Source organism: Phyllostomus hastatus, unplaced genomic scaffold (genome assembly GCF_019186645.2).
Source record: "Phyllostomus hastatus isolate PE091 unplaced genomic scaffold, TTU_PhHast_1.1 phas_scaffold_78, whole genome shotgun sequence".
NCBI classification, from domain to species: Eukaryota; Metazoa; Chordata; class Mammalia; order Chiroptera; family Phyllostomidae; genus Phyllostomus; species Phyllostomus hastatus.
Window position 1 is genome coordinate 112,597,433 of NW_025334041.1, and position 13,046 is coordinate 112,610,478.

Here is a 13,046-nt window from a genome sequence, read left to right on the forward strand (position 1 = left end):
ACTTCAACAGGTTATGGAAACATTGGAATGTGTTTACTTGCTGTAACCTGATTTCTCAGAAAGATACTATTTAATTGAACTTAGTAATTATTTTTACCTTTCAGGTACTCTCTAGAATACTTAATTTTTTTTGTTACTTACTATGTACAATTTAGACTAAGAGCATTAGGCCCAGAGAACTTTTGTGTTTGGTATATTGTTGTTTAAACGTAGAATTTGCTTTATAGCATAGTTTTTAAGTTTTCTTTATGTTTGAGTCTAGTCTCAAGGGCGAAGTGAAATCTTAATGAGTCTACAGAAAGTTCTAAACGGACTAGGTGGTGCAGCCGCTTCTTCTCATCGTGATATTTACAAGAATGCCAGGTCCCTCTTGACTGACAGGTCTATGGCGGTTCGCTGTGCAGTTGCCAAGGTTGGTACTAGACCCGTTGATGATGCTCTTTATCCTGCCTGTTCTTTTAAAGTTTTAAAGTATGGTGGCGCACCTTTTGTCCCCATGGATTATTTTCATTTCATTCAGTATAAATGGAATCATGTAGTATGTGCTCTTTTTTTGGAGGGAGTCTTGAAAATTAAGGTTTCCTAGCCAAAAGTGTCCTGCACAAATATAAATTGATTTCTGAAAATGAGAAAAGTGTTATTAACCTGAACAATGACTAATGAAAATCCCACTTCTTACAGGGCTGCAGTGACTTGTACTGGAGCTAAATATGAAAGCTAAATACTTAGCATACTTATTTTGAAATACACCTATGTTGACACATGTTTATTTAATAGTTTATTGCTTTTTATTGCTAAGTAGTATTTCATTATATTTCACAATTGGTTTATTCCTTCACCTATAATAGACATTTGGGTTGCTTCTAGTTTGGACTATTACAAAAAAAGCTGTTACAAGTTTTTGTATGGATGCATGCTTTTTATTTCACATGAGTAAATATCTAGGAGTAGAATGGCTAGATTGTATTCTAAATTTATGTTTAACTTTTAGAAATTGTCAGTTATTTTCCAAAATACTTGTACCATTCCAGTTTCCCCTCATCCTCACCAACATTTGGTATTCTAGTCATTCTAATTCTAGCCCTTATAGATATGTACAGGTATCTCATTGTGGCTTTAATTTGCACCTCCCTAATGACTAATGATGAGCATATTTTTAGAGGTTTATATACCATCAATATCTTCTTTGATGCAGAGACTATTAAAAACTTTTATACATTGTTTTATTGAGTTGTTTTCTAATTATTAAGTTTTGAAGGGTACATTATAGGTTCTTTATATTTTCTTGTATCAGATACATTATTTGCAAATATTTTCTCTCAGTCTACAGCTTGTTTTCACTCTCTAAATTATGCCTTTCTAAACAGAGAAGTTTTGAATTTTGTTAAAGTTCATTTTATCAGATTATTTTTGGTGTTGTTACTAAGAAAACTTTTCCTAACCCACAGCTTCACCTGTGTTTCCTTCTTAAAGTTTTATAATCAATATATTATTTATTTTGAGTTAATTTTTTATATAATGTAAGTTATGAATCAGAGTTCTTTTTTTGCATGTGGATATTCCCTATTCTAGTACAATGTTGAAAAGATGATCTTTGCTTCATGACTTGCCTTTCCACATTTGTTGCAAATCTGTTCATATAAATACAGGTCTATTTTTAGATATTTATAATGTGTCATTATCTATCTTGATGCCAGTAACACTTTCTTGATCATTATAACTTTACAATAGGTCTTAAATCCAGTGGTATCAGCTCTCCAACTTTTTCTTTCTCAAAATACTTTTGGTTATTCTAGATCCTTTGCATTTCCATATGAATTTTAACTTATCAATTTCTACAAAAATAGCATCCTGGGATTTTGATTCAGGTTGAATTGAAAATATAGCTCAATTTACAGAAAGTTGACAGCTTACAGTATTGTCTTCCAACCCATGACATATCTCTCATTCATTTAGGTCTTCTTTGATTTCCCTTAGCAACATTTTGTGGTTTTCAGTATACAGGTTTTGTATATCTTTTGTGAGATTTATCCTCAAGTATTTCATATTTTTATACTATTTTAAATAGTATTGATTTAAAACTTTCTGAAATTTCACCCTGGCTGATGTAGCTCAGTGGACTGAGCATGGGCTGCAAACCAAATGGTCGCTGGTTCAATTCCCAGTCAGGGCACGTGCCTGAGTTGTGGGCCAGGTCCCTAGTTAAGGGGTGTCCGAGGGGCAGCCACACATTGATGCTTTTCTCCTTCTCTTTCTCTTTCCCTTCTCCATATACATAAATAAATAAATAAATAAATAGATAGATAGATAGATAGATAGATAAATGGAAAAATAAAACTTTAAAAAATTTCTAATGGTTTATTAGTAACATATAGTAAAACAGTTGGTTTTTTTGCATTGATCTTATATTCACCAACCTTGCTAAACTGATCAGATTTTTTAAGAGTCTGTCAGATGGTCTATGTAGACAATCATGTTTTGTATGAATAAAGACAGTTTTAACTCTTTTCCAATCTGGATACCTTTTATTTATATTTCTTTTCTTACTCCACTGACTGGCTGGATCCTTCAGTACAGTGTTGAATAGAAAACATGAGGACAGACATCATTTCTTGTTCCCGATCCCTAGGGGAAGACATTCAGTCCTTTACCATTAATGCCAACACCATTTGTTGAAGAGGCTATCTTTACCCCATTGTATGTGCATGCCCGCTTTGTCAAATATTAATTGATCCTACAGTCTTGGATTTATTTCTGGGCTCTCTGTTCTGTTCCACTGACCTAAGGATCACTATCCTTTATAACTCCTGATGTTCAGTGTCTTCAAAACTGTGGTTTCATATATTTTGTCAAATGTAGTTTGATTCTTTCAGGAGAGTAAATCTGGTTCTTTTTACTCCATCTGTGGAAGTGTAGGTTTTAGGATTTAATTTACTTTTCTTTTCTTTTTTTTTAAATTACAGTGTCTACTCGAACTACAGAATGAAGCTGTATTCATGTGGACTGCTGAACTGGAAAACATAGCCACTCTCTGCTTTAAGGCTTTGGAAAACTCAAACTATGGAGTACGAGTGGCAGTGTCTAAACTCTTAGGGACAGTCATGGCTACGGCACTGATGCCAAAACAAGCAACAGGTACCATTGTTTGCCACCCCCTGATCTAGACTGTAACAGACGGTTGAAGGTATACGGAATGGTTCCTTCTAAATGGGTTACTACTTATAGGCAAATCACTTTAAAGGATTTCAATTGTTAGGTAGTTGTCTACTTCTTCATAAAATTAAAGTACCCAAATGACATTTTTCTTGATATAGTCAAGACATTTTTTTATGATGATAATGTACAAGATACTATGTAGCAAGTACATTGGACATATAAGCAAGTAAGATTTATGAGAGATTTTGTATTGTGTTCAAGGGATTGCAATCTGGCACTTTATATGCTTTCTTACTTTAAATCTCTGATGACTGGGTCCCCATTTGTAGCACAGTATCGGTTTTCATTTGTTCCTTTACTATGATTATAAGCAGAATCAGAGGCAGCACTGACTTTTCATGTGACTTCTCCTGTGCCTCACAGTTTCATAGGCTTCGGGGACAGAGTGGGTGCACGCTGAGCAGACCGGCTCTGCTCTTGTCCCCACCGCTACTCCATCTCTGCCTGGCAGAAGGGGAATCAGGTGTTATGGAGCCAAGTCCTAGCTCCTAGGTTTATTAGCTGTGAAACCCCCGGCTTTGTCGTCTTCATCTTTAATAATAATTTCAATCTGTGAATAAGATGATGATGATGATGATGACAGGTAACATGTATTAAGTGCTGTGTGCCAGGTGTTGATTTAAGCACATAACGGAATTGTTTATTTAATCTTCACAAATGCCCTATGAATTGTAAGTATTGTTGTTATTCCCATTTTATAAACAAGAAAATTGAAGTTTAGAGAGGTTGCATAATTTGTGTTCTACTAAGTATTAATATTAAGTGTCAGAGCTGCAATTAAAACCCAGGCAGTCAAATTCTAAAGCCTACATAATTGATCGTGAGCTTTATGTCTCTCCCGTGGAATTCTTGTGAAGATTCTGTTTCCTATTGCATGTGAAAGAACTTCATAAAATGTGAACCTATATGCTAGGGATGGCAAGTCGGTTGTAGTTAGTGACTTTGTAATGCATCGGTAACTGTTGTAGAGGAAGCATGGCCTTAACAGAGTCTCTTCATGTCTGCTTCAGCTTTGAGAATGAGGCTGTCTGTGGTCAGGGAGCAGCATCTGCTGGGGGGATGCTCTGTCCTTGTCGTGTCACACATACCCAGGTTACATCGTTACTAGACTTTTGTCATAGAGTTAGTGAGCTGACTTAAATTGCTAGTTCCCTCTGTTCTTCGTAGCATTTCTGCTACAAACTGAATTTATTTTTACAAGTGCATTGTAAATTTTAAAATAATAGGAAAATTAAATGACCTTTTCTCCTTTGTGGTAATTGAGGTATGCTAAAACATAATTACTTGAATTTTAAAGCTGGATTATTAGAAAATATTATTTAACTAATAACAAAGTATATTTATTTATACATTTACTTTTTTTCCTGAAAGTAATGCGCCAGAATGTGAAGCGAGCAACTTTTGATGAAGTCTTAGAACTCATGGCCACAGGATTTCTCCGTGGAGGGTCAGGCTTCTTAAAGAGTGGAGGAGAAATGTTAAAGGTCGGAGGGTCTGTGAATCGCGAAGTGAGGGTTGGAGTCACACAGGTTTGTAATACATACTTATGAAAGAATTCTGTTCATAGCACTTACAAAAGTTCACAGAACACTCTTACTAAGTAATAGTGCACACAAAGAGATTTTTTAATATTTTCTGATTTATTTCAAAAACATTTATTTTATCAAATGAATGAATTACATTTAAACTTCAAATTACATGCTTGCTGGAAAGGTAGATACTTAGTGATATATAAATAAGCCTGTGTGTACTATGATTATATAAATATCTAACAATTTTTTCAAAACTTACTTTTTAGAAAATCAGATGTGAAATAATTCAGTTGTAATTGAAATGTTATTTATGTAGCTGGAGGTGTTTAGATTTTAATTTTGTTCAATGATCCTGTAGCTAAAAGTATTGTTTAATATTTTGGCTTCCCATAATCACCAATTGGATTAATCACCAATGTAATTCTGAAAGTAAATCTGACCTGGAATTATAATTTTAAAGTAGTAATTAATACCAAATAAGATGCTATAATTATGATCTAATAATTAATGCCTAATAAGATGAAATGTTTCTTTGTGATTTTAGTCAAAAGCATTTCAATTATTTCTTATTCCTGAAGTGAGTGTAAATAGAAGTAACCATTTTTATCTTAAAGTCAAAAGCAAGTGATTTGTAACTCTATGTCTATATTTTTCTTATTCTTCATAACCAGGATGGATTCAGCTTTTTCTCCTTTATACTCTCTGTTCTTCATGAAGCTATTGTCTTAACTATTTTTAAGTCAAAGATAATTCTACCAGTAATTCCTATGCTAGAAATACTAAAAAGGTCTCATTATTTAAATTTTCTCTATTGTAATCTCAAATATAATTCATTTGCATGCTATTATCACTTATTTCTGTGGTTGCTTTATCTGTCATTTCAGTTCAGTTATATGCATTTATTTGTATACATTAAGTCGTACCTTAATCTGTTTATAGGCATATGTTGTTTTTGTCACAACACTGGGTGGTCAGTGGTTGGAGCGTAGCTTTGCTACATTCTTGTCCCACGTGCTGGATCTGGTTTCCCACCCTCGGGCAACGCAAACACATGTAGAGGCTGTGTACTCAAGACGGTGTGTCTCCTTTATTCTGAGAGCTACTGTGGGCAGTTTGCTGGGTGAAAAAGCCCAGATTGCAGCTGCCAAAGAAATTTGCCAAGCTATTGGAAAACAAATGAAAGCAGTAGGTAAGGACTGATGTAATAATGCTGTTGACTCTCAAGTCATTTAGTTCTTTATTATTATTCTCAACAGATAGTAACAGATCTGATTAGTTTATACTTTTTATTTCAGGCAGTGTTTTGATAGTCATTTTTGTTGAGTATCCTTATTTGATATTAAAGGAGCATAAACTTTTAGTGAATAAATTTACAAGTAGTTTAGTTATAGTTTTTGTTGTTTATACCTTACTTAGCAAATCATTTTTAAAATGTACAGGGCTAACTGAAAATAATAAATTGTGAATTAAAGGGTGTTTAAATTAATGAGGTATATAAGTCTTTAGATACGTTAAATTGGCAATACATCCTAGGTTTACAGCTTAAAATATGTTTGTACATTGGTTCATTGAAGAAATGTTTTGGTTCCAGAAACACTGCCAAATGGTGATAGTAAAATAGTGAACCAGATACAGATAACTGCTTTTCAGGCAGCTTATAGACTAGCAATCAAAGAGTTCGTGTATTTTAAGTCCGGGACTATCTAACAAAAAAGAGGTATTTAATTAGAGTACATAATGTATTCTAATGTATGTAGAGTACAATCTGTTGTATTCTATTATTCTATATTATAAATTTTGTAGTGTATTAATTCATAATGAATGCAAAAAGAGTAAGAAAGTTATATTGTCATTTGAGTTATTAATCAAGGATATAGATTAGCCATTTGATTAAAAAATCCTAAAAACAATCAAATACAGTGCCATATATCTGTAATTTATGAGGCAGTATGTATTCTCAGTTAGTAATTTGAAAAGGGATGTACCGCTGTATTATCTTAAATATATATCAAGTTGGGTAGAAGTTAAAAGGTGAGGGGAGAGGGCACAAAGCTAATGGGGACTTTGAGAAACATTCTAGTAAGAAGTTCTAAAGCCACTTTCTTTATAAATCCATATTCTGGTCAGCAGTTTGACAACAATACTATGATACCAATATATTACAGTACTTGAAAGTAGCAGTAATAATAAGAAGTAACAATAATAGCTGCTAACATTTATTAAGTGTGTGTTGGGGGTAGCATTGTGCTAAATTCTTCATATGCATTGACTGTTTAAACATGACAGTACTCTTCGGAATAGGCACTTAGTCCTTAGGGTGAGTGTCTTGTCCAATGCTATACAGCTAACATGACTGGTGGAACTGGGGTTTGAACCCAAGTCTTCTTTCTCTAAACTCTGTGCTTTTGAACCCTACAGTTCATTGCTGCTTGCTAAAATTAGGCACTATCCTAGAGCAGACAAAAAAATCTCAGTATACGTGTATTTAAGCATTACCATGAAGTCATTAAATAAGGTTTTTAGATTACTTCACTATTAGTTACACAAATTTTCTGCTGAGAAATAACTGCAGGCAGAATTTTAACGCATCAATTGGGATGATTTAAGAATGTCATTGTGGAGATCAAGAAAATTGTATCACAGTTTAATTCACGCTCATCAAGCACACGGTTTCGTATTTCCAGAAGCGGTAGTGAATGACACTAGCGGTGAGAACAAGTCCGGAGCAGCAGACATCGCAGCCAGCCAGCACGTGATGGTCTGTGCCCTGCAGGAGCTCGGGAGCCTGGTGCAGAGCCTCAGCGCCACTGCCTCCCCTCTGATTCAGGAAGCTTCTATAGGTATGACAATCCAGTTACTTGCTGATATATTTTTTCACTGTTTTTAAAAGTTATGGGTATAATTGATATTTAATGCCTGGTTGCTTGTCATGAAATTAGCAGTTTAGATTGTTCATTGTTGAGTTTTATTTAATTTAAAATTCACTATGATAGTCTTGAATTAAATGGTGAAATAAAGTTTGGGGAGACAAATCAAAAAAGTCGATGACTAAAATTTGTTGAATACCTCATTTAATTTTACATCAACACTTATATTTTATTGAATATAATTATACTATGTTCTTTGTAGAAAATGTTATTTTAAAGTACTCTGCTTTTATGAAGTAATGTATATGTTTTTGGCAAAGTTCTGAAAGTATCTATGTGAAACCATAATAATTTAAATTATTGTGTTGTATTGGGTTGGCCAAAAAGTTTGTTTAGTTTTTTCTACATGAGGGCTGTAGTAGTGCTTAGTTGTTTTTAACTTCATTCAAAACAATTTTGTTAGATTGTATTGTGACAGCTGTCATACCAGCATGCATTTAAAAAAAAAAACACATCAAAATTGGTGAAATTTTGTGCAATTTTATTTTATTTAATCTTTATTGTATTTTTTCCATTACCATTTAGCCCCCTTATACTCCCCTACCCCCAGCAATCACCATACTATTCTTCGTGTCCATGAGTTCTTTTTCCTTTTTGCTCAACCCCTCCACCCTCTAACCTCCCTGCCCCCAGCTGTCATCCTGCTCTCCATATATGAGTCTGCTGCCATTTTCCTTGTAGTTCAGTTTGTTCATTAGATTTCACATATGAGTGAAATCAAATGGTATTTGTCTTTCTCTGACTGGCTTATTTCACTTAGTATAATGTGATCCAGGTCCATCTACACTTCACAAAGGGTAAAATTTTCTTCTTTTTTATGGACAAGTAGTATTTCATTGTTCAAATGTCCCATAGTAGTTTTATCCACTCATCTACTGATGGACACTTGGGCTGTTTCCATGTCTTGGCGATTATAAATAATGCTGCAGTGAACATGAGGATGCTTATATATTTTTTGAATTAATGTTTTGGATTTCTTCAGATACATTTCCAAAAGTGGGATAGCTGGGTCAAAAGGCAGATCCAATTTTAATTTTTGGAGGTAACTCCATACTGCTTTCCACAGTGGTGTGCAGCCATTTTAATGTTGAAGGTAGAAGAAGATACGCAACATCTTCAGCATATTATGCTGTGTTATTTAAAGAAAGGTAATAAAAACACAACTGAAATGCCGAAAATGATTTTTGCAGTGTATAAGAACCTGCTGTGACTGATGGAATGTGTCAAAAGTGGCTTGTGAGGTTTCTTGGTACTATTGACATTTTGGCCAAATAATTCTTTGCTGTGTGGCTATTTTATTCATTGGAAGATGTTTAGCAGCACCCCTGGCCTCTACCCACTAGAAGCAGGAGATAACCAACATACTTAGGATATCCAAATCAATCAAGTTACTGGTGAAAATGAAAAATGAGTCTTTTATTTTACAGAAAAAACTAAATGGACTTTTTGGCCAACCTAATACATAGTCTTTTAGTTCATGAAATCCTTTGACTTCATTAAAGAGTAATATTTTGAGTATTTTTTTTATTAGGACTTTTGGAGACTGTGACTTCTGTGCTGCTTCATCCAAGTATAGCTGCTCGGCTTGCTGCTGCATGGTGTTTGCGCTGTGTGGCTGTGGCATTACCTTTCCAGTTGACACCGTTTCTAGACAGGTGTGCCGAACGGCTCAACAACTTGAAAACTTCACCAGAAGCTGTTAGTGGATACAGTTTCGCAATGGCTGCATTACTAGGTGGAGTTCATCAGTGCCCATTGGGCATTCCTCATGCCAAGGGAAAGGTAGGGAGAGATCCTAGACTTGCAGGCACTATCATGTGGGCTTTAGTTTTTATTGGAACACCTTCTGTGTTTAATGTTGAACTAGGTGATCAGGAGACAGACCACAGACCTACGATGGTAATATAAAACAATGTTCTGCTAATACAGAGTTGACAGACCCTAATTAAAATTTGACATTTAATTCTGACATAGGATAATAATTTGTTTGGGTATAGTATACTTTATAATTTATTTTAGAGAAAAACCCCTAAATAATACCATTATTTACAAGTAAGAGCTTTCAGCTTTTAGAAATAAAATTCACACTGCTGTATTAAAAAATGTCAGGAGAATATGCTATTGCCGTATTTAGCATTTTGATAATAATTAAAGTTGAGTGAGTTTATGAATCAGTTACTTTTCTTTTCATTTCTATTGTATGTCCTACTACCATCAGGTTTTCTTCTCAGGAATATTAAATATTTTTATAAATATTATTTGCAACTCTACATGGGCAGATTGGGGCTAGATTTTAACTTCTTTTTGCCCTGGGTCATTAGGCCCGTGTCCATTCATTTCTGTGAGCTCCATAGCTACTGCTTGAGCCTAGGCATCCATCTCCCTTTGCCATGTAATTATCTTTGTTCAGGCTAATCTCTTACAATAGAATTTTTGTCCGCCTTCTTGTTCATTCACCTGAACCAAACTTACCTATTCAAGTTCCACCTCTTTTGTAAAATCTCTTCAAAACTCTTCAGTCTTTGGTAGCCTTTTTGACCACTACCACCTCTGTACACTATTTGTCATTTCATCATGTGCTGCTTGTTTCATCCCATTTTTCCTCTGTCTTCTCTAAGACTCTAAGCACCATAAGATTAGCTGAATGGCAGTTTCATAATAGGACTTCATTATGATAGCACATAATAGCACTTCAAATGTTTTATATGGGATAGTAGTGCCAGTAATAATAATAATAATAATAATAATAATAATAATAATAATAATAATGGTAATATTTGTAATGTGGTTACATGGACCAGCACTGTTCTGAGTGCTCTCCTGCGTTAATTTATTTAATCCTCAAAACAGTGAAGTAGGCACTTTTATTCCTGTGTGGCCAGTGAGGGACCTGAGGCAGGGACGTTCACTTGTCCGAGGCCAGAAAGCAGGAAGCAACAGCTGGGAAGCACCCAGGCAGGCTGGCTCTAGAGCTCACGCTTCACCGCTACGCTGGGGTCCCCGAAGTCAGCAGTGCAGTCGGGATTAAGTGGGTTGTGATGTTGTCTTTTTAAAAATGTGTTAACAGTAACAACAAAAAAAGGACAGCTTCTGTTTTAATAAAGTATATTAGCTATGCATTTTCTTATTCAATTTCTTTAACTTTTTTTGCAGATGGTAGTTAGTATTGCTGAAGATCTCTTAAGAACTGCTGCCCAAAACAGCAGGCTGTCCTTACAGCGCACCCAGGCTGGATGGCTTCTACTCGGAGCACTTATGACTTTAGGTATAATTATATTTGAGTAGGACTTTTGTGTTATTCTACAACTGTCAGTAGACAATACAGAGAATTTAATTTAAAGGTTTTAAACTTCACATTCAAGACCCTGAATGAGATTATAACATGGTAAAGATGTTTTTCCCATCTCTTGGTATATTTCTCTTTTTTTGCAATTTCTGCTTGAAGACATTTCATGAGAATGTTGTTAACAGAGTTTCGTCTTTACAATCAGAATAGCCAAGGTCTCACTGACTAGCTTAGTGTTAATCAAGAGAGATGAGAGTGTGGGGGGCACCTTTCATCCCCCAAAGTAAAGGCCAGTGATATAATTTTAGTAGGGTGATAATGTCACATTGAAACTGTATTGTTAGTGCTGCCTTCTTGGGGTTATCCTTGTGTACTTCACTTTCTGAAGTGCTATGAGACATCTGAGATGCAGGCAAAGTGTAGCATTGTACGTAGAACAGAAAGACATGTTATTGTGACGAGGTGTGTCCACCCTTTGGTTCACTTGTTTAGCTTCTGCTATGAAGTCTGTGTGTGTGTGTGTGTGTGTGTGTGTGTGTGTGTGTGCACGCGCAGTTACCACTTTGAACATCTGTTTTTTGGCAACTATGCTTTGACCTAGTTTTTTAAAGAAAAGAAAAAGCGGTAACTTTTCTAGAAATTTATGTTAAGTGATATGTTAAATGAATTCCTTAGCAATGTAAATATGGGTTCTTAATTCTAAATATGCTGCACCTGTATAAAAATAAATTGACCATATATAGTCCCCTGCCAAGTAGAAAAATATATATGTGTGCATATAGGAGTGGATATATATGTTTATGTACATATATTTATAGAAAAGTCATCATAAAATGTGTTCCAGATATATTTTATCATTGATAATGTGTAATTCACCATTCTGAATATATTTGGGTAATTTGTTTTAGATTATTTTTGTGGATTTGTTTTATGTTTCTGTGCTAAAAATATTGATACTTTTTAAGTGAACTTTTAATGCTTTAGTAGATACATATTTTACCTACTAAATAAGAATGTTTTGAAAATGTTAGTATTAGAATTAAAGATAGAGTGAAATGCTAGCTATTGTTAAAGCTTGTAAGGGCCTCTTTTAAAAATTTTTTGTTGTAGTGTATGTTCTAGATATATGGCTGTGCATTCTCCTTTTCTTGGTTAGGACCATCTGTCGTTCGTTACCATCTGCCGAAGATGTTACTACTGTGGCGAAATGTTTTCCCTCGTTCTTTAAAGGAATTGGAGGCTGAGAAGGCCCGAGGCGATTCTTTTACCTGGCAGGTAACATTGGAAGGCCGTGCTGGCGCTTTATGTGGTAAGAACTGAAAGGGATGCACTTTCAGACTATTATTTCATTACTGAAATGTTTGTGAATTGACAGAAAATCACTACTACAGATTTTTATTTTAATATATAAGTTTGTTATGTAAACTAATATGTGTTTATATAAAGCTTGTAGCTCTTTAGATTTAGAAAGAAATTTTATAAATAACCTATACCAGTTTACTAATTGTGTAATAAAAATGAAACGGAGGCCGAGGAGAGTAGAGTTAGTGAAAACAGGAGCTAGAACCCAAGCCTCCTCATTCCAAGTTACCGCAGTCTCCCACCTGTCAGAGGAGCATTGGCTCACCAGGTAAACACAACCTAGTGGGTGTTTACAGGAAAGTGAAAGTCAGGATTCCCAAGTTTACTGAGTTTGCAGTTAGTCTTTCCATAATGGACAAACAGCTATTTCCTCCTATCATTTTCAAATCTGCAAACATTGATATGTTTTTTCAGATGTCAGCATTACAGAAGTTATGAATAAAGTTGTTTTTGTTCAGGAGTCAGCAACTTACAGGAAAGGCTCAAATTTTGTTTTATTTGGGAACTAGAATTACACTGGGTGACCCTGTTCTTTTTTGGTTTATCGCAGGGTGAAAAGTGCTTCTTTTCTCAAACTGTGGGAGCCAAATATAAGAGTGGCAGGGCAAGGTGTCAGTTTTGTTCTCATACATCTAAGAGCTGCTTTAGTCTTAGCTGTATTGCTGAAGAGCCAATAAACATATTCCTTCTCACTGGGCCATTGTGGCCATTGATTCTGTCTTG

General features: G+C 34.9%; 1 protein-coding gene across 2 annotated transcripts in view; it reads left to right on the forward strand.

Annotated features, from left to right (window-relative positions):
• HEATR5B (HEAT repeat containing 5B) overlaps window positions 1–13,046 on the forward strand; it is a 70,544-nt gene that overhangs the window by 8,792 nt on the left and 48,706 nt on the right. For both annotated transcript variants that reach the window (XM_045827793.1, XM_045827794.1), the window contains exons 5-12: window positions 263–412; window positions 2,964–3,135; window positions 4,588–4,745; window positions 5,688–5,937; window positions 7,433–7,588; window positions 9,207–9,457; window positions 10,829–10,940; window positions 12,118–12,270. In XM_045827793.1, the coding sequence (XP_045683749.1) occupies window positions 263–412; window positions 2,964–3,135; window positions 4,588–4,745; window positions 5,688–5,937; window positions 7,433–7,588; window positions 9,207–9,457; window positions 10,829–10,940; window positions 12,118–12,270 (1,402 nt within the window). The remainder of the gene's footprint in view (window positions 1–262; window positions 413–2,963; window positions 3,136–4,587; window positions 4,746–5,687; window positions 5,938–7,432; window positions 7,589–9,206; window positions 9,458–10,828; window positions 10,941–12,117; window positions 12,271–13,046) is intronic.